The sequence below is a fragment of the Lepisma saccharinum genome, chromosome 10, assembly GCF_977018435.1.
Source record: "Lepisma saccharinum chromosome 10, izLepSacc3.1, whole genome shotgun sequence".
Classification (NCBI taxonomy): domain Eukaryota; kingdom Metazoa; phylum Arthropoda; class Insecta; order Zygentoma; family Lepismatidae; genus Lepisma; species Lepisma saccharinum.
In genome coordinates this window covers 70348022-70370553 of record NC_139238.1, presented here as the reverse complement: position 1 = coordinate 70370553, position 22532 = coordinate 70348022, and the positions used below count along the sequence as shown (strand labels likewise).

At 37.4% G+C, this 22532-nt stretch overlaps 1 protein-coding gene across 1 annotated transcript in view; it reads right to left on the bottom strand.

Moving 5' to 3' along the window:
- LOC145994373 (MFS-type transporter SLC18B1-like) overlaps positions 1-22532 on the bottom strand; it is a 129018-nt gene that overhangs the window by 62334 nt on the left and 44152 nt on the right. The window contains exons 6-8 of the mRNA XM_083130486.1: positions 20272-20389; positions 14600-14715; positions 9171-9361 (exon numbers count right to left, since the gene is read on the bottom strand). Coding sequence (XP_082986612.1) covers positions 9171-9361; positions 14600-14715; positions 20272-20389 — 425 coding nt within the window. The remainder of the gene's footprint in view (positions 1-9170; positions 9362-14599; positions 14716-20271; positions 20390-22532) is intronic.

The following is a 22532-nucleotide window of genomic DNA, read 5'->3' as shown; positions in this document are numbered from 1 at the left end:
GCATTTATGGTAGCAAACATATTAAAGAAAATACTTTCGTCTAAAGCCTGCCTTATGATTAACATTAACCTTTACCGTATACCTTCTGCAACAATGTGCCTACTTTCTACTTTCCTTTATGTATATTTAATCTGATCCCTTTATGTTCCACATTTTTCTTCGACAAAAACTAAAATATATAGGAATTCAAATTCCAACAGTCACATTTGCAACAATACCCATCGAGGGAAACCGAACATGGAAACAAAGAATTCATTGAATATCATTGCTATGTTAACGAACAACTGTACACTAAGAAATATTATAGGTGCCGCAAAAAGAAATTGGCCTGTATTGGTGTGAGTACAATACCTTTATGATTAAGTCATTTAAGATTACTATTGTGGAATTTCAGAGTTGGTTAGTTTACAGATTACAATCTACAACAAAGTATTGTAATTAGTAGAGCCCGGAAGTTCAGGCATTTATTTTCGTTAAAATAGGCAGGCAAAAAGGCATTTATAATGTGGAAAATAGGCACTAAAAATGAAAAAAAGGCAAAATGAACAGAAAAAAGGCACATTTGAAAGTCGCTTACTTTTATCTATAATTTCTGGCAAAATGTTAAAATCTACATTGGGAAGAGCAATTCAATTTTCACCAAATTCACGCACGTAACCATGTAACTTACAACTTAATGGCACACTAAATTTCGGCATGATGACAACTACATGATCCTTTCCCTCCAAAGTGCAGAACTAAACTAAAGATAGAGAACTTGATTTTGGAATCCATGCAAAGGCCCTTGGGCATTAGTGCTCTTTCTTGTCAATAACGTCTTGACACGGACGCTGGACGTGATGACGTAATTGTGCAGATGTTCTGCAACAGATTTTCAGAAGTCAATCATGCACAAGGAAATGTTAACTGAAAGGCAATATCCTAACTTAGCATGAAATACTTTTCTCTCACACTATTCTCCTTCAGCAATGTTGAAACATGCGTGAGTTCAATATTACTTAAATAAGGCGAAAATTATTCACATAATAAACGGAAGAAAAATAAATGCCAACAACGTTTTTTGGGAGAAAAATAATTTATATACAAACTTTTTTTTAAAAAAAATGGTCCAATTTCATTGAAAAGGGCAAAAAAAGGCATTATAATTAAAAATAGGTACTGGGGTCCCAAATAGGCAAAATAGGCAAAATGAAAAGGCTTCTAAAACATTCGAAACAACATAAAAAACGTATATCCGGAAAAAAATTATCAATATATCCAGTAGATAAAAAGAGGCATTTTGCCAAACTTCCGGGCTCTAGTAACACTGATAAACAATGAAATACTCCTTTAAATAAAACTAAGTGATCTTTATGTATTCAGATGTGCTGATAACGAATATCGCATTCGTTTTCCTGTATCACCTAAAGTTTTTGCAGAACACTCACATTTTATAGTTTTATGGTTTCAGGTCTCCGCACCCTGCTCCGCATACGGCTTAACGTTTGGTTCCTAGCAAATGGATAAGAACCTTTTAGCCACCTTGTGTGTTTATGACTGGCACTTAATATTTCGTGGAGGAAACATCTGGCAGTAGAGTAATTTCCTGTTTCTCTGTCAAAATTTGTTCTTTTGTGGGTTAGTCGAATCTTAACTTCCTTTCCGATAACTTCACGAGTAGACGTATTTTATGTTTGTGTATGTTCGTGAAATTGTGTTAGTTTAAAAGTAGTATTCTTGCATAATGGGAATATATACCCATCAGTACCCCTTGTCTATTCTTCCACCATGAAGGAAACGTATGAAAATATGGATACAATAGTAAAAGTGATAAATTATGAAAAATATGGTTGGCAGATATGCGGAGACCTCAAAATGATTGGTATACTGTTAGGCATGCAGTCTGGGTTTACAAAATTTTGTTGCTATCTTTGCGAATGGGTTAGGGCTGATGCATATAAAGTTAGGGCTGATGAAAAAATTTGTTAAGGCTTTGGATAAACACGGTGAGGGTTTTGGGTACTTGAGAAAATCATTTCCTAAACTCAGTGATAGTAAGTTAAAAGAAGGCATATTTATTGGGCCGCAAATCCGTGAGATCATTCATGATGACAACTTTGTGGAATTGCTAACAGAAAGAGAGAAATGCGCATGGTTAGCTTTCAGACAAGTATGCTGTAATTTTCTTGGAAATGTGAAAGTTGACCACTACAAGGAACTTGTTAAGAACTTGTTGAAGTGTTATCAGCGCATGCGGTGCAATATGTCCTTGAAAATGAACTTTTTACATTCGCATTTGGACTTTTTTCCCCCCTAACTTGGACGCGGTTAGTGACGAATGCGGCGAGAGATTTCACCAGAATATTTCTGTCATGGAGAAACGATATGCAGGAAAATCGGTACAGAACATGTTAGCAGACTACTGTTGGAACCTCAAGGAAGAGGTTTCTGGTGGCAGTTAAAAACGGCAGAGTTCAAGAAAGAAATTTTGAAAATGTGAGTGAAAATGTGTTTCTGTTTCCTTTTTTTGCATGAAATTTCTTATTTGAACAGTCAAAATCGGTCCTATATATATTTTTAATTTTTTTTTATATTTCATAGTTATTCACTTCAATATTTAAATCTTATTTCATGAGCAAACAAACAAAAATAATTTCAAATTTCGATGTATTATTACAAAGAAAATTAAATTTTTATTAAAAACAAAAAATGAAAATCCAGGGAAAACGATAGGTGATACAGCATTTCTACTTTCAGATTTGGATTCAGCGGAGTCGAATTATAAATAATCGCCTATTTTTGTTCAAAGGAGCAAAAAAAAGTTTGAATTTGTTCATCAAGTGTAATTAGATTCACAAATACAATTTTGAAAGCTTGGCTGTTAAGATAATTACAAGGCCTGTTCAATAAGAAACCTAACTTATTTTGTAAAGTTTGTACATAAATTCGTTGAATAGAACCGACAGTGGTGGTGCCTAGCGGTGTCCTTAGTTATTAACTTGGTCCAGTTTCAAAGCTGTTGCTAACCGCAGTAACGCAGTACAGCATGTGATTGCCCGTGGCGATTTGCAGTTCCCCTACCAAGAAGGAAGTGGACGAGCAGCGAGTACGTATGCAATTGCAAAGAACTTTTTGTCAGTGAAACCCCCATTGATTAAGGCTCCTCGGCTTAAAAAGGAATCCCTTCCCCCTCTTCCTCTCCAGGGGGGAGGGGGGCAGATCCTGATATCGCTAGTAAGGTGATTGTTGACTTGTGTTGCAGGGTGTTTTTATTCAACGGAAGCTGGGGTGAAAACTGGAAAAAAATAGTGGAAAATGCAAAGTGATTCACAGTCAGAGTGGATATATTATCTCAATGTGAATAAGTTTATGAAGAAAGAAGCTGACAGTGTTCTTGCGTTGAATGTTAAAAAAGTGCAAGAGCATGTTTCCGCTGCTACTGACGTGTCATTAAGTACTTCGAAATGCATGTAAAACGAAAATGATCGCAACAAAGTGACTGGGAAGAGATTAGTAACGCCTAGCAAACCACGCAGAAGAAAGACATTTAAAGTGATGGACGAATTTGACAAGTGTGTTATTCGTAGAACAATTGAAGAATTTCATGATCATGAAGGACAGAATCCTACTTTAGATTCGTAAGTATTTTTTTTGTTTTTTAATGAGACAACAGCATATAACCTTTGCAGTTTCATGTGTAGTAGAATTGTAACTTCCGCGAATTGCTACACTGCTCCTAAGAGTCACGTGACGTCCTCTGCAGACGACAAACCTTTCCCGATTTGCGCATGCCAGAGCTCAGGCTATACCTAATGGGCTGTAGAGTACAGCAATAGAAATGGGCCACATAGATCCTGAAATACCCGATTTCCTGCAAGCACGGTTGTTAAAGGTCCAGGAATTTTAAATAAATTCAATTCCGGTCCAAAAGAGAAAATCAGCAAGCGTGCATGTACAGTAAAGAACCTCTTTATCTGTAAAGTATTTCAATTTGTTCCAGGAACCATTTTTCCAGATCAATTTAAATACGGTCCAAGTTCCGCAACTTCGACCGAATTTAAATTGGTTCCGGTCCCATTACGGAACCCAGGTGCTATGTGTGTTGCCTGACTGACTTACTTATTCCGATCCTCTTCCGATCTCTTGGTGTCGAGGTTTTGTAGAGAGCTCGCCATCTGTCACGATCTTCTGCCAACTTCCTTCCTTCACTCCACGAGATGTTCCTCCTGCTCAGGATATCCTTCATTTCCTCATTCCATGTCCTACGTGGTCTTCCTTTCGGTCTCTTTGCATCCAATCCTCCCATTCTTGCCTCCCATACCTGTTTAGGTATTCGATGTTCAGGCATTCTGCTGAGGTGTCCAAACCATCTGAGTTGTGCTTGCTCAACATCCTGATATATTGGTTTTATGTTTAAAATTATTCTGATTTTTTTTATTTCTGATTTTTTCTCTTTTGGTCTTTCCCACTGTTCTCCTCAAATATTTCATTTCTACTGTTTGTAAGTTCTGTTTTTGTTTTTCATTAATTATCCAGGATTCACTTCGATATATCAATGTTGGTACAAAAGTTGACTTGTACACAATCATTTTTATTTTTTGGTTTATTTCCTTTTCCCCTAAAAATCCTTTGTTTATGGTATAATATAATCTGTTTGTATTCTTTATTCGAGTGTTTAATTCTTAATCTATTTTTCCATTACTATTGATTGTAACACCTAGATACTTAAAACTTTGTACTTGTTTTTATTCTAAATCTTCAAGGCTTATTATGCAGGGTTTTTCTATTCTCCCTATCCTTAATCCTTAACACAGTTGCTTTATCTTTGTTTATTTTCATATATTTCTTTGACATATTACTATTCATTATTTCCAAATTTCTTTGTAGGTTTTCATGTGAAGTTGCAAACAATACAATATCATCTGCATATAAAAGTTCAGATACAGTTACAGTTTTCAGTTTCCAATTTCCTACTTTGAATTTTCTCATCCTTGGTTTTATTTCTCTCAGAACATCATCCATCAGAATGATAAACAAGCATGGGGATAAAATATCACCTTGTCTTACTCATGTTGTTGTTATGAATTCCATCTATTTGTTTTGTAGAAACTTTGTATTGCTTCTACTAATTTTTTGTTTACGTTGTTTTTCTTTAGGGTTTTCCATAGCTCTTGCCATGGCACCCTAACGAAAGCCTTTTCTAAGTCTATAAAGCATAGGTATAATTGTCTATTGTATTCTATAAGTTTCTCTATCATTTGCCTTATTGTAAATATGTGATCTTGGACACTTCTACCTGGTCTGAATCCACTTTGTGTCTCCTCTAATTTATCCTCTATTTCTTGTCTTAGTCTAGTTTCCAAAATTCTTGAATAGACTTTGCCAGGCACACTGAGTAGTGAAATACCTATGTGATTTCCGCATTCCCAGTAATATCCTTTCTTATATATTGGTATTAGTATTGATATTTCCCAATCCTTCACTATCTTCTTTTCCTTCCATGCCACATTTATTATTCTGAGCAACAGATCTTCTCCTTCCTTTCCCATTGATCATTTCTGGTGCAATGCCATCATGACCAGCGGCCTTTCCTAGTTTCATTCTATAATAGCTTTCTTTAACTCTTCCCGTGTAATTACTTCTTGTTCTACATCTAGGATATCTGGTTCTTCAGGCCTTCTCTCCTCCTCCTCCTCCTCTTCATTTGGTACGTTTCTTCTTTCATTTTCACTTAATAATTTTTGGAAGTAGTTTTTCCATCTGTTCATTATTTCTTCAGAATTTGTTAATATTTTCTTATTTTCATCATATACGAGGCGCATCCAGAAAGTAAGTTTCCCTATTTTTTTAAAAAATAACCAACACAGTTTCAGGAAACCATTTATTGGCAACAGGTACAGCAAAGGTTCAGCTATTTTTCAACATAGCAACCACCAGAATTGAGACACTTGTCGTATCGTGGTATCAACTTTTGGATCCCACTGTCGTAGAACTCTGCCGCCTGTGAATGGAACCAGCGTGTGACAGACGTCTTCAGCTCTTCGTCGTTGCCAAAACGCTCATGACAGGAATTTCTTGAGGTGCAAGAAAACGTGAAAATCGCTGGGAGCCAGATCAGGACTGTAAGGTGGATGATCAAACAACTCCCAGCCAAATTCCGTCAAAACAGATGCTGTGCGCCGAGCTGCATGTGGATGAGCATTGTCATGGAGGAGCACAACACCTGCAGTAAGCATGCCACGCCTCTTGTTTTGAATGGCACGTCGCAATTTCCTTAGTGTTTCACAGTAATGATCAGCGTTCACCGTTTCACCTCTGGGGAGGAAGTCAATGAGCAAAATGCCCTTCCTGTCCCAAAACACGGTGCACATCACTTTCTGTACCGACAGCGTCTGTTTGAATTTCTTCTTGACCGGAGGTCCACTATGCCGCCAATGCATTGACTGCTGCTTGGTTTCCGGGGTGAAGTGCGAAATCCACGTCTCATCGCTCGTGACGATCCTGTCGAGGAAATCATCGCCGTCATCATGGTACTGTTTCAGGAATGTCAGTGCTGCTCCTGAACGTTTCATTTTGTGTTCGGGTGTCAGGTTTTTCGGCACCCACCTGTCAATTGGCGCAATGCTTTGTGCATTCAGGAACTTTATCACCGAACCTCGCATGCGGCGGGAGAAGGAATACGAGCTTCCATTTCGGACCACTGCTGCCTCGGTACTGGCATGCGGCGGGAGAGGGAATGTGATCTTCCACTTCGGACCACTGCTGCCTCGCTACTGGCGCCGGGCGGGATCTGTCCGCCTGGCATATGATTGATACGTCTCAGCTCTGCTGCGCATGCGCAATTTACACGGCTCATTATGTTTACTTTCACGGGAAAAAAATAGGGAAACTTACTTTCTGGATGCGCCTCGTATATTGCCTGACACTAAGGCGATAATTAGATTTCGATAGTAAATTTTTTAATGGCTAGTTCTACCGCCACGGTAGAGTTAGGCAACACGCATAACACTATGCAGTGTCTTTAGATATAGGTATTCCATTTTTATTGTCGATGGTTGTACGCGTGTGTGTGTGTATGCGCGTTTTGAATTTGAATTCTTGTTTTAAGTGCACTTTATACACAGAAGGCTAATCGGGCCTGGACATATAGTTTAAAGAGAGAGAGATGGCACTGAAGCCTGTGGGGGGATGTCCATATGGGTTAAACGCCGATCCCCAAGTTAAGTGCACAAGCAATATAGAGTAATACGCGACTTACGTAATACGCGAATTACATAAATTTGCAGTTACGTAATAACTGTATGTAGCCGTCACAAGACTTATTTTTATTTGAAAAGTGTGATTTCAGTTGGATTTTATATTATTATATACATTTTTCATACTTTTATAGTTTATATCAGAGTAAATACTGCTGCATGATGTTTCATTTATAAAATAATACTGTGTAAATAATATATATTTATATATACAGGGTGTCATTTTAATGGTGTCCATGGACCACGGACATCAAAACAAACAACATTTTTCGGTAACATTTTTCTCGTTGGTGCATCATTTCGGCGCTACAGTCGTTCAAAAAAGCCCGTTTTGCCGCCTGAATGCTGGCAACTACACACAACATTTGATTTCATTTGTGAAGTCATATCCTGTCGTGAAGCGATGCGTTCCAGGGTTGCCAGTAACACTCAAATTCTGTGAAAAATGACATAGCTACAATCAGCCACATGTACCGTAAAAGACGTTGGAAGTGGTCATATCGAATTTTGTCAGCTTACATGTCAAATCCTCTCTCTCTCTCTCTCTCTCTCTCTCTCTCTCTCTCTCTCTCTCTCTCTCTCTCTCTCTCTCTCTCTCTCTCTCTATCTCTATCTCTCCATATTTGCAAATCTAGTTACCAAGTTGGCATCTACAATTTAGTCTATGTACTTCGTCCTTCTGATACTAGTTGTCTGTGACACACTCAACAGATGACAAACATAGAAATGGAAGAACTCAAAATTCCAAAGATAAGCAACACACAATATAATGTATACTCAGGGCATTATGAGGCAAGTGACAAAAATGGTTGAAAAAACAGGGATATAAATAGTAGTAATATAAGTTCTCTGACAACTGTGTTTATCTATGCGCCGGATACACAATTAGTTTGCAACTGTGAACAGGGTAGTATATTCGCTACTGATTCATCATTAGATTGTTACTGTGGTTTTACGTGTTTTAGTAATAATGTAACAACGTGAACCTCCGATACTTCATTTATCAGATCAAAAGTACCACAAGGCACCTGGACACAAACCTGTAGATATCAACCTTGCACCGAGATTTGCAAATATTTGACATGTAGCTGGGCGTAAACAGCCACATGTAAGCTGTAAGTCCAATAAAATGTATTGTTGTTGATATTTGACATGTAGGCTGAGACAAAATCCGATATTGACACTTCATTTTGAATACGTTTTTAACATTTCTCATATCATTGGTTCACTTCTTCCTTCCCCTGAGATGACTGCTGATCTTCTGGCTGGTAGGCTATGATGTTCGGTACTGGACGCGTTTCTCGATTCGTTTTACACCTAATTATGTGGTTGGTAGTTTGTCAATTTTCACAAAATTTGTGTGTTCCTTGCAACTCTGCCGTTCGCTGTTGCGCCGCAGGAAATGACGTCACAGATACGATCAAACGTTGTGTTGGGTTGCCAGCATGCAGGCGGCAAAACGGTCTTTTTTGAACAGCTGTAACGTCGAATCGACGCACCAACGAGAAAAATGTTACTGAGAAAAGTTGCTTGTTTTGATGTCCTCTATACGAATCTGTGGTCTGTGGGCGCCATTAAAATCACATCCTGTATATATATATACACACATATAATAAAAATAAATATTGCAGTTTCTTACGGAGCTACACTTAAGCAATTTACAAATTCGACTTACGTAAAATTCAAGTTACGTAAAGGTTTACGAAACGCATTACTTACGTAACACAGGGGGTCACTGTATTGGGATTTGAAAAAAAAGATGATGCAAATGCATCAAAATTCCAGCCTTATGAATTATTATTCAATTGTGCACTAATTTGAGCTACGAATACATGAGAATAAATAACGAACCTTTTCGAGTGTTCTGATTGGCTTATCCCTAGTTAAACAAATATCTAAATATCACTTTACAGATTACATTGAATAATAACTCACGTTGTGAATGGTATGTACGGTGCAGGTCCGACTAGATTGGTTGACAAGACAAGTAACACACTGCCAATGGCTTCAGCCTTTTTCGGATGCAATATCTTGTCGCACAATCTTCCCACCAGAGGAGCCGTAAGCGCATAAGTTCCTCCACTTATGATGAACATCACGCCCATGACGACAGGTGCGAGGTCAAACTACAAAAAAGATTGGAAGAAATTAGTTGAGATGCACAAACCCGTGGAGTAGAGCTTTGGTAAGATCGTATTTTTGAAAATGTAAACTACAAATCGTTCTAAGCACAGTTCATGGCTAAAGTAATTTAACTATCAGTAAACATTTCTGGTCACATCCTTAAAATTATTGTGTTCTTAACTCAATACTGTCTTAGGGTCTGTACTGAGTTACAATTAGAACTGTGTCGTTAGATGGAACCACTTTTTATTGAGTCATGTAGATTCGATTACCTCATATTTAATGCGTAAAGAAAGCCACGGGATCGTAAATAATATTAAATCATTGGTTCCACTATTAAGACCTTGTTCTACATTAAAACAGTATTAAAAATTCTGACAAGAGAAGTATTTGGTAAAACGTAGATAGCGTCCCAACGGATTTCTTCATTTTTACACAAGAAACTACTTACCGAAATGAGTTTCTGTAGCATTTAGAAGTTTTTGTTGGTATTTTCTTTCATCGAGAAAAACCGATGTTGTCCGTATATGCTAAATTGAACGAAATGAGTGCTAATGGAACTTAACCTAACATACCTAACCTAACCTCGTAGGCATACCTCGTCCCCATGATGGTTCGTGGGGCTATCGTGAATTTTGGGGGCTAACTTCAATGGTTTTTGGGGCTAAAGTCAATGGTTTGTGGAGCTACCCGTGGATGTTTTTTGGGGCTAACGTCAATGGTTTTTGGGGCTAACGTCAATGAATTGTGGGGCTACCCGTGGATGGTTTTTGGGGCGAACGCCAATGGTTTGTGAGGCTAACGTCAATGGTTTTTGGGGCTAATGTTAATGGTTTAATAATTACTCTTTATGTCAAAAATTGAACATTTTTTAGTGAAAAAAAGCAAAATAGCACCTTGAAGAATCTTCCGCAATCCAGAATAGGTAAGTACGAATGTTACAAATGTCGAAATATACGAGTGAGAGGTGTTGGGACGCTATCGAAGTTTTACCCAGTATTTATTACATAACACACACACCAGGGCTGCTGTTATTTTTTAACTTTTGAAATTCTCTGCTCCCAAACCTCTAATCATGTTCCAATGTGTAAAATTACAGTTCAATTGTACTATTTTAAGATGATCCCCAAAAGCATTAAAGTTTCAAGTTTCCCCAAAATAATAGTCAAGCATCATTAAAAGCGTATTATAAATACAACTGTTTTGGCATATAGTTATGTACAATACAATTTAGTCAAGATATTGAGAAAAGATAAGAGAAATACATACTTCACTATGAAGTAATGGAAAGAATAACAATTAAAATGTAATATGATACCAGATTTTCATGCTTCTTTAGGTTGGTAGCATCCGGGTACTTTCTTGTGTGTTCACTAACAATCTGTTTTGGTCATAATGTTCTGATATTCTTGAATTAGCTTCAATCATCTCTCAGCCACGCCGTTAACTGCAGCAATGTTTTTCAGTGTTTCCAACCCAAGCACATGGACAGTTTTGTATAAGATATTTGTTGAATGAAAATCTTGAGAAGAAAATCTTCGATCGAGCAGAAATAAAATAATAGAAGTGTTTTTCTTTAAAATGGTTGAGGTTTTCGCTTCCAACAATGTATATTTATATTTATTTTTCTGCATCGCTGTCTTCTGTAGTCATAATTTCAGTAGCCATATTTTGCTGGATGTCTACTGGAACTTTAACAGCCGGCCCCCGTGGCGGAGTGGTTAGAACATCGCGCTACGACGCCAGGAGTCCAGGGTTCGAATCCCGGCCTGGGCATGGATGTTTGTGAGTGTCCATTTATAAATTTCATCATATCGTCATCATCCCCATCTTCGTAAGTTAGTCAAAAGTGGCACAAGAAGCAAAGTAGAATAAAGTAAATCAATCAATCAATCAATGGAACTTTATCATCAAAGAATGCGAATTTCGCAGTTTCTTGTGAGAGATACCATAAATGGTTTGCGAATTCTTTCATGGCGTCACTACTAATTTCTGGATCTATTTCCTTATCCTCGATTAATTTAAGTAAACAAAATATAATATCCTATTGGAATTTCAGGTATATCTAATAATTTTAGTTTTTTGCTGTCAAAAGTAACAATTATGGCTAATACTTCTGTATATCAACCTTTTCTACACCAGATAAAACTGGAAGGAGCGTGCTATCCCAGTGTAACACCAAAGTGTTGCAAACTGCTAGATTCAATTTTCCTTTAATTTCTGCTTGTCTCTGTTCCTTGAATTTTTTCCGTCGACATTGCATTCTCAGTGCGTTGTACGAAAACTCATGAAAATCTTAACGAATATACCTATCTGTGTCTGAAGCTGAACTTATAAGACACCCTTACTGGCTCTAAGACTTAAATTGAACTAACTGAGAGTCAGCCGAGGAATTTTCTAGATGGACTTAGAACATTGTGGAAAGTTCTACAACCTCCTATAACATTCCAGAACTATATTTTATTGCAAATTTCATTCTCTTTCAATGATATTCTGTACTTCTTTCGAATAAAAATGATAATATAAAGAAATATCTCAAACTTTAGGGACTTTGGGAGCCACTTTAAAACCATTTGATTGAACTGAAATTTCACACTACTTGTACACAGATTGGAACAATTTCAGAGGTTGAGAGATGAAAAATATTTAAGTTCAGAAAATCACACACAACCATGAATTTTAAATAAATTCAATTCCGGTCCAGAATTTATGGGTTCCTGAACCATTAACAACCCTGCATCCAACCAGTGGCGTGCGATGATCATTTAGATAGCCAAAGCACTGAATATATAATTTTTAAGTAAACAATAGTAAATCGGGGGGCAGGCTTGCCTTGATAAAATATAACAGCTGGTAATAGTTTAAAATAAAAGAACAAATATTGAAATAATTAGACCTAATATCAATTTTACTATAAGCAAGAACACCGCATTTAGCTCAGCGCTACCGGCTAACCAGTCACATTTGGCATACATATTACACTGAAATGTCTAGTGAATTTACTGGTCTCTTGAACGAAGTTCGGTAGTTCTGGTGTTGGCCGTCCATTTTTAATTATCTCATTTCTTTCTGAGAAAGAACGGTCAGAAAACTGCGTGGACAAAAGCTTTTTTAAAGTACACATTGTTCTATATTACTAGATACTACTTGGTATCTTCACACACTTTCATATACATTCGGCAAACCAAACCCGTAAACTGAGGAAAAGAGAAAACAATACGAGTTGAAACACTCGGATACACCCTCTGTCGCTGCATAGAATCTCCCCGTCCGATCCTATAACTTGACAAGTATAAAAACAAGACGCTGCAAATAGCTGTTGCGCATCTCGCACCATATTTCCCCACTCCATTCTCCGCAGTAACGTTGGTTCGCAGTGTTGCAACCTGAAGGAAGCGTAATTGTCTGAGGATTTTCAACGGAATTTGTATTCGCTTTTTCCTGGGCTGTTTTCTATCTGTCCGAGTACAGAAATTCAGCTCAACTTTCGCCAACGAGTATTTTCCTTCTTTTAAAACTAGGCTTCCCCAATGGCGCAGTGGTAGCGTTGTCGCCTTGTAATCAAGGGGTCCCGGGTTCGATTCCAGGTGGAGACTCATAGTGGTTCGGATCCCACTTTAAACTGTAGGTCCAGTCCCGATTAGCCTTACTGTGCATAAAGTGGACTTACAACAACAAATCAATCCAATCCAATTATTTTAAAACTTGAGAAACCATCCATTTAGATACTCCCGTGGCGGCGCTTGTGGACTCGACAACATTATACTTAAGTTTATGTAACTCCTTCTGATTTCGCAAATATGTTGCAACATTGTAAACAATTTCTCTGGCCTGTTCTCTAAGTAAATTTCCAGAGCAAATTGTAGATTTCGTTGGACCCGGTATGATTTGATTTTTGCATTTCAAAAATATGCAGCCAAGAGTAAAGAGCAAGAACATTTCAATGCTTTAAAAAAGAAAACAGGGAAGCGTGTTACCAGATTACCTTCTCGTAGTGATTGTTGTATGATAAACAAAAGAACCCCCACCCCACTCGGCTTTAAAAAAAACCAGGCCACTGCTCGATGTCGCATTCAGAAAATGCAGTCATTCGCCCAGAAGTATCTCTTCGTTATAAACCTTAACGCGCGTGCGTAATACTACAGTTTACGATCCGCTCACCGAACGCATTTTCAAAGTCCGGATTAAATCAAATGAACCACTGATAAACTGATATCAGCCGGCACCGTCAATCCACACAGTAAAAAATCGTTTGTCATATTTGTTTAACTTAATTTGCTGAGTTGGCACCACTTGTACTCTCAAGGTCAGACCAGTACGTAGAAGAGTGGTGGGGAGGATGACGTAATAGGAAGTGCTCCACAGCGATCTGCACATATCGGGACTTAACTTGTCAGGCTATAGCTTCGTTTGCAGAAGAAATTCACGCACACATCCCGTGACCTTGAGGTGCGCGCGCAACTGTCTGCCACTGCTCGACTGATGCGAGAGGGAGATCGCTTCGGCTCAACCTCAGTGCTATGTTCTATGTGTAGCGAAGAAATGGAACTGTTTTATCTAGATACTATTGAATTATCGTGTGATTATAATGTCATAATATATTGTTACCTTATTGTATTCCGAAGCAATCCTTCAGTAGCTTACATTGTATGCACGCCACTGCATCCAACTAAGGGCCACCCTACTAGATATAGTACATGTTATGTTTCTACCCTTTATGTTTTTTTTTTTAGGCACTGATTCAAATTCAGTAGTATTCATAGCGAAAACATTAGTTGCGTTACATAATAAATACTGCTTTGGTCAGCATTTTAATTATTTTTAAATAAATCATTAATTGTAATAATCACAATATATGAAATACATGATAAAGGTTACAAAATTTCGTAAGTAAAATGCTTTAAACATACCATACATGCATTTTTTGAATTCTAGCAATAGAAATTAAACTAAAACTGCAATTGTAACATTGGTACAATTCAGAAATAGAGAACAGGAAACTCCTTACTCAAATCACGTTTCGTTCTACTGCGCAGAACCATTTATGTGGTTTTGTGCATATAGCTTATCAAAGACACACATTTTGTCATTTCTGCGCATATGTATGCAACGCCTTCTCTTCAGCAAATTCTTACGTAAACAATCGTCATTTTTAAATTCATAGATTAGGTATTGCAAACATCAGAGAGATCTATATTCAGTTGCAGCATCTTTAGAAGAGGTTAATGTAAAGCATTTACCTGCCTGAGATGTGGTTCCAAGACTGCTGAGTAAAATCCAATGCTTATAGAAGATGTTACAATACTGAAAGCAGCTAGAGACACTGAAGGTACTCGTAGCACAGAAAAGAAACCACCTGAAATATGGAAAATTATATTTTGAAATAATATTAGTTAATATTTAATGAAAGTATTCAAAGAGATATTTTTTTTATTATTAATGAATTTTGAGCTGTACACTAATAGACCCATGCTTAGCGAAGTACCTTACGATTTTATTCACAGAGTGTACTATGTTCCGGTTATCTCTGGAGCATAGCGGCAGAGAAGGGGGGAATCGAGTGGGCAGAGCGAAGCAGTACACGCTGCTGCGAAGGCTATAGTCCCTCCTCCTCCACGCAATCTCATTCCCTCTAACGTGTTTATCGGTGGATCCATCTCGCGTCACTACTTGCTCAGAGACTTGTTTTCGTTCGCCTACTCCAGAGATAGTTGGGACAGAGTGTAAGTAAAATGTAACCATATTATTATTATTCCGTTTATTCGATTTTTAATTGCATGTTCTTATTTTAGTGATAATAAAAAATAAATAATATTTTTTCATTTACTTATAATTAACATATTCGGTATAGCATATATAAAGAATGTAGAGCAAAACAATTAAAATGAACCATTAAACTTAGAAAATAAAGAGTAACATTTGTTAAAATATTGTTATTGGAAAACCATACTTTTGTTGATTTATCTTGAACCAAGAAACAGTGTAGTGTTCAGGATGACAGGCAGAGTTTATAAACTCTTATATTTTAGATGTTTTAAATAAACAAATTTCAGTGATGATTTTTGTGACAAAATTAGAACGTTTTCCACTGCATTTTAAGAATCATCAAACCGTCCATTCTTTCACACCAACATTTGGTTCAATAGTTTGCGTATATATGTTTGAAGGAAATTTCCATCCGTGCCAAAATATAAGGAGAGGTAGCTTTTACTTGCTTACTAGTTACTTGAGAAACTAACTCAATTTCAGTTACTTATTTGAAATAGAACCTCAGTTAGTAATTTTGCGTAGTTTTTCTGCCACTTTAGGCTAATAGCAACGATGAGAATGAGTGATGATATGATGAAATTGATGAAGGGACACTCACAAAGAATAGCAATACAAAAACATAACGTGCTGTTCTCACCAAGGAGGTCGGCAGTTATAAGATATGTTAATGTATTTCAGTTTATTGCTGGTTTCAAATCTGAAAGATGAGAGATATGGAGGAAAAGTTGTGTCAGATAATAATATTATTACGAATTAATACTTGTTCACTTCACGAACGCGACCGACGATGCCTCCTTCATATCTCCCTCCTTCCTTTCCGCCCGTCCTACGATGCTACAGCACCGCTGCTCTCCGTGCAGTCCTTTCTAGCATATATGAATGCGCTCTTCCCCAAATACGACGGGTCCACCTTGCCTGTTATAGACTCACCCTGCATAAATAATACATAATTTCTGCTTTACAGACTTTCTTTAAAGCGCCTTGTCGTTGAACGCCATGTTTAAAGGAAGTGACGTCAAAAGTACACGTCATACAGCTAATCGCATTGGTGGTTCCCGTCAAAGAATTTCTAAAGAAGAAAGCCTTTCGTCACGGACTGTCGACGAATAAGAGCACAGGCTATTGAAATCGATTATCGAAAAGAATCATCGAGATACAGAATGCTATTTATTTATATTCTGTGGTTAAAGCGACGAGGAAAGCGTATCGCGTGTTTGTGACTTGCGAGAAAGGAAAGCAGTGGAACATTCACGTCTGCATTTATTTAATTGCAATTACACAACAAAGAAAGAATGATGAATTTTTTTACAGCAGACAGTAATGTGATAATAATACGATATGCGCCAAAATATACAGTACTGAAACTCGCGCATTTCGAACACGTGGTTGCGTTTGTCGACGGGGCATAGCTCCAGCTGCACGTGCTCGCAGTAGTGAAAAGGAAGTTGTGTTGTGCAGTTGTTGTTGGAAATGGGTCTCTCGACGGAGGAAAAAATATTCATAGTTGAGCATTATTTCCGCTCATACGGAAGCGGTCTTGAAGGTGGAAAGTTTGAAAAGGGTGACTGGTCTATATGCAACCCAAATGACAATCGTCCACTCCACATGCCCTAACCTAACCTAACCTTAGGTTTCCTGACAGTTATGCAACCCAAAAGGCACGATTGTTATTTGGGTTGCATATAGACCAGTCACTATATTGTAACATGTCTTATACTTTTGTTCATCTTTTCATTTCAGTACTGTATATTTTGGTGCATACTGTACATAATATTTTGAGTTGAATGAAAGAAATGAAATTATGAAAAACACATTCAAACACAACTATCTGTATAGCCTATCTGTGGAAATGAGATTTTTATTAAATTATTTTGTTGTGTTCGCATTGTTTTTTTGGTGCCTCAGATTACATTTAGACTATTAATGCCCAGAAAATACATCAACATCACACTTCCTTCCAGTTTCAAATATGCCATACATCCTTTGGAAAGAGAATTATTATCTTTGCTACCGCTAACCACTAATCTACTTATTTTTTTCGTGCCGTACACACTGCCATGTTTTGATAAAATGTGAACTTGTCGAATTTTTCTTTGGTCGTGTACAAGTGCGGTTTCGGACCATTCAATATTTCCAATAGGAACGCTGCTCAACCACTTTCAAATGTCGATTTTAAGCGTTCAATTCAACGACTTCTTCGTGATTCAGTTCCTCGTGTGCAAACAGCTTAAAACAAACCCATTCCGAAAATAACTATTACGATAGAAATACACACTCACATACATATATACACATACAGTTATTAACAATTTATACACTATTTCTACAGAGCTAAAAGGAAAACTAATTTCTGCTTCTTACATCAGTCCTGTTCAAACTGTCGCATTTGTGAAGGAGCTCTTGTAAGCGCTGCGTATGTATATGTGGACTACAGATCGAGAAGCGGTACTGTTCTGTTTGTTATGAATTAATTTATTGTACTTCTTATTTCTACCACTTTTGGTTATCGCGAAGATGAGGATGATAGGTGATACGATGATATGAATGGACAATGACAAGCACGTATGGAAGACACAGCATGAGTCCTGCAGGTACAGGCGCCAGAGCATCGTTAGTCTGCAAAATGTAGTCCTGGGTATATTACATGGAAGTGAGGTTGATTTGCGAGATGAATCCCCCCCTCGGGTAATTTCCACCCTGGTCCCCTACTTTTCTCTACCAATAGATCCATGATCACATTGCATATTTACTGTCTTTAATAAGGAAAATAATAGTCTTATTTTCAAATACTTTAAGTATTACTGTTAAAGAATTGGTTTATTGTAAGTACGCATTTATTTCATACCTACATAGTGATATCAAAAGAACACTGGGAAAAAAAAGTGCGCGTCAAATCTCCTGCATATGGCCTTGGACGGCTGAACAGCACCAGCGAATCACAGACGTGCGGCGTTGCCTAGTTGAGCGTCTCGCTCAACCACGCTGTATCTTTTCCGTGTGAGATTTCGACATGGCACCGTTGCAGTGCGCTGCTATTGGCTATCGCAATATGCAGGAGATTTGACGCGCACTCTAATCTCTTAGCTTAATTTGCTATATGCTTTTCAATTATATGTGCTCATCCCATTAATTCGTTGATTACTTCATTATGCTAGCTTAAAAATTGACTATAGGCTTTAACTTGTTAAATGATGAAAACTACTTCCATTTTCCTTTCCATTCACTATCTATTTTTTATACATCTTTATAATCTCTTCTACATCTTTTTATGATATTTGTACTTTCATTAAATCGATAATTGTCCTCCAATAATTTATTTGTATTATTTTATCTTGTGCTGTCATCTATTCAACTTTTTTAAAACTACTTTCTTTCCATTCCATCTCTTGTTATTGAAATATCCGGATCGTAACATCTTTCTTTGAAACAAATATTTAAAGTTAATTATTAATCTGGCCTTGTACAGGCGGAAAGCTTCGCTGGCCTTCACTAATGTTGAAGCGAGATCCTCAACAAGTATTACAACATAGACAAAGTTAGGCACTATTGTGTAAAGCAGTGGTTCCGAAAGTGTGAGCCGTGATTGGCTTACAGGGGCGCAGCGAAATGTTCCAATGGTTTCACTGAAATTACACTTACTAGTTATGATGTGATATGATTGTTCCAAATATGTGCTTATTAAGTACTTCTTACATGTAAAATATTTCTGAATTTGAAATACGTGTTTATTTTTTAACTTAAGGCGAGGAGATATAGTTACGCACCATGTGTGCATTTCTTTGAATATCGTCGGAATGGGCAATGCTACTGAAGAAAAACGTGGGGATTCAAGAGAGTATGAATTTCTCCACATGTGGCAGGTCGAAGCGTTTTTCAAAGTTGATTATTAAGCTAGATACGACCTGTAAAAATATGACTAAGAATTTTTCGGAATCCCATGTGTTCCTTATGGGGAATCAACTTCAACATCACGTTACGGCTAATCAAATGGGAGTTTCGACTTTTCTGCTGGGCAATCACTTCTTCAAACTGCCCTCTTCCCGTTGATATCATTTTCTATTCCATCGGAAGTTTGATATTCCCAAGATAACAAATCCAAAAATACTCCCATATGCCCAATGCATTTCTCCTTGCCTCCTGGCAGTGTTGCCAAACCTGGTGCGCATAAAAGAGCTAAATTTCACCTTAAATGGAGTTAAAACTGACTTTCAAGGAGCTAGATTTACGAAGTGCTTCCTAGAGTAATGTTAGTTGTCAAAGTGGTGAGGCGCTGCTATTACGGTTAACTCTAAATTTATGACAATTTATTCTTAGTTTTCACCATCTAGATCCGGCGACATCACCCATCTCATGGTCGTTCGAAATCGAAAATAAAGGATTCCCTGATAACAATTTCACGTCAACACGGCGCTATATATATATAAAAAGTAGCTGGGGATATAAGAGGGGATGGGGCGACGCAGAATATATAAGAATATCACGTCACGTGCAAAATGTATAATATGGCAAAAGTTGGTCTATGTGGGCCGGAACTAGTGATGGTATCATAGTGAGGCACGGGGGCGGGCGCTCCGGTTGACAGCCAAACGAGTGCACGAAAGAGCCAGATCTGGCTCCAAGAGAGCTAAGTTGGCAACACTGACTCGGAGGGAACGTTAACCGTATTAACTGAGCGTTGAAAGTGTTAAATAGGCCTACATTCTGACTTGGGCGCCGCACTAAGGGCACCGTGAAACGAAAAAGTTTGGGAACCCTGGTTTAAACAGTAAATGCTAGTGTTGAGCGATATATCGTCCAGACAATATATCGCGATATTGCAATAATATCGTCCAGGCGATATCAACTAGACGATATATCGGCTCGATATTTTACCTATATATATCGTGTAGGCGATATATGGTCACGATATTTGGCGATCGTATATATATCGTGGAGACTATATATCGCTGATATCACGATGCAGAAAAATATCGTATCCTATCGTCTGTGACGATATTTTCTTGACGATATATCGGGATATCGAACTTCCGATATTGTCCATCCGTAGTAAATGCTTCTATTTTGGATTGTAGGGTGGAGCTCCTCTATATATTTATGTGTGTGTGGAGGGGGGGGGTGAGTGTGTGTGTGTGAGGGTCCTTACCTGCTTGTTTTCCTTCTGAGGTTATTTCTTCGTGGCTCGGAAGAAGGAAGAACGTTAGAATTGCCGACCAAAGAAGGACTCCTCCCATGACAACGAAAGGGCACTGATAACCTCCAATCTGCAAACATATTTAATTATTTAACCGAGGATTCAGCATTAGCCATTTTACATTGAAATGCACTAATAACAGAAAATAACATTAACTAAATTTACATGCTGTAAAACGTCTTACACTTTTTGACACAACAGCCTAATAAATCTTAGCTGATTTTGAAAAAAAAATGAAGGGTCAGGGGGAAAAACGATGAATGTTCATTCGAGACGATTTGCCAGGAAATGAAAAACAAGTTTTCCTATTCAATGTTATTCCCCCTTGTCCCGTACGTTTGAATGCGTTTTTCAGGCACTTCTCACCGTTTTCCCCCCAAGGCCTTTCACAATCTTATAGTACAGCTTCTGAACTATCAGATGGTGCTGCGATCTCAAAATTTGCGAAAAGTCGACATTCATCGTTTTTCCCCCTGGCCCTTCAAATGCTAAATTTGTGTTTTGGCTGGGTAGTCTGTGGAACAGATAACGCCGGATGAGGCATCATGAACTGATATGGATCATTGTTGAAATAACATAAGTTTCTCCTCTTCTGTGCAAAATAGAAATCAGAGTAAAACACTGTAGCCTTGCATCCAATGGGTCCAGGGTGTCAACTTAAGTTTGTTCCTCAACGGCGATCATGAGACTTATCAGCCTACTTTGAAGCCCTCAGGTAGTGGGAAATCAAATAAGGATATGTTAACGTACACCTTGCTAACTCTCGCACACCAAAAATGTTAGTTAATGTTAATATATAACACTTGCACTCACAATTAAACTTCTTAATACAAACAAAATTGTATTAAGATCATAATACTTCTTGACTACACAAATTAACACATTCACATTTCCAAAAATCACTTCCATTATTCACCAACATTCATAATATCTCTCACCTCACAACCCCACAATCAAATGTTTTAAGGTTAGTCCATAACCATAACAGACTACCCAATTGAACAAAACAAATTACGTCATAATAGACAATTAACATATTAAACATATTAAACACTTAAAATGATACAATAAGTGGGTGCTTATCAAGGGGTCGAGTCTTAGTGAGAGCATAGTGCAGTCGTTCGGATCATATGTTAAATTGTAGGTACACTTTGTTCGTTTGGTTTCTTCTCCAACAGGGCCGTAGCTGCGGTGGGGTTAATGGTCCGGTAGCCCCAGGTATTGACGCAGAAAAGGACCGAACTAGCAGACAGAAAAAAACTGGAAAAAGTGAACGTCCCGGTGCCTTACGAAAGTATTGTCGCTCTTATAAATTAATATTAGTTTCCGAATGCACACAAACAGATCTAGAAACAATAGAGAGTGATAAATGGAACAATATACGAAGATTTTATGTATGTACGCATTGCTTGCATTCTAGAATTATTTCTTTTGTAGTCTACGGTTATTACAAGCATAAAAACACTGTTTTTCGTTGTGATGTTTCAGGAGAACACACTCTCCCTTCATCAGACATTTATTTTAGTTTGACTAAATAAATAAAATAAAGAATAACGTAATCAAAAATGTTTTATCTGAAATAAAAATAAAACAGACTGCTTGTTTTTTACAGTTAAGTTGCTATATTACAACAATGTAACATTGACAACATCCATTGTATATCGGATTCTCTTTTCTGTTTAAAAAGTTGTTAACCATTGTTATAACTGTATCTTTAGTCAAACTAAAAATAAATGTCTGATGAAAGGAACGTGTGTTCTCCTGAAACGTCACAACGAAAAACCGTGTTTTATGCTTGTACTAACCTTAGACTACAAGAGAAATCATATATACGAGGTTTATGGGAAGAGAGTTTGAGAGACAAAATTCCAAAAATACGTATTAAATACTATGGAATAATATCAGTTACAAAATAATATTTCGTCGTGGTATTCTACTATAGCTATTTAAAACCAATGTGCATCATTTGATCAATATTGCTCAATTAAAAATACAGCTAACATATAACGATTTATATAGGCCTATACACTGCAGTCATTACTCAGCGTACTGTACAGAAACGTATTGTAAATTCTCCAATTGAATGGACAAAATAATACGAAAGGCACATTTGGAACATTTTGTCAAATATCATTTTTGTCCATGTGATCTTTGCCGCAATTAAGAAACGCATATGACAAATTAAATATAATTTTTGGTATTGATGCCGTATG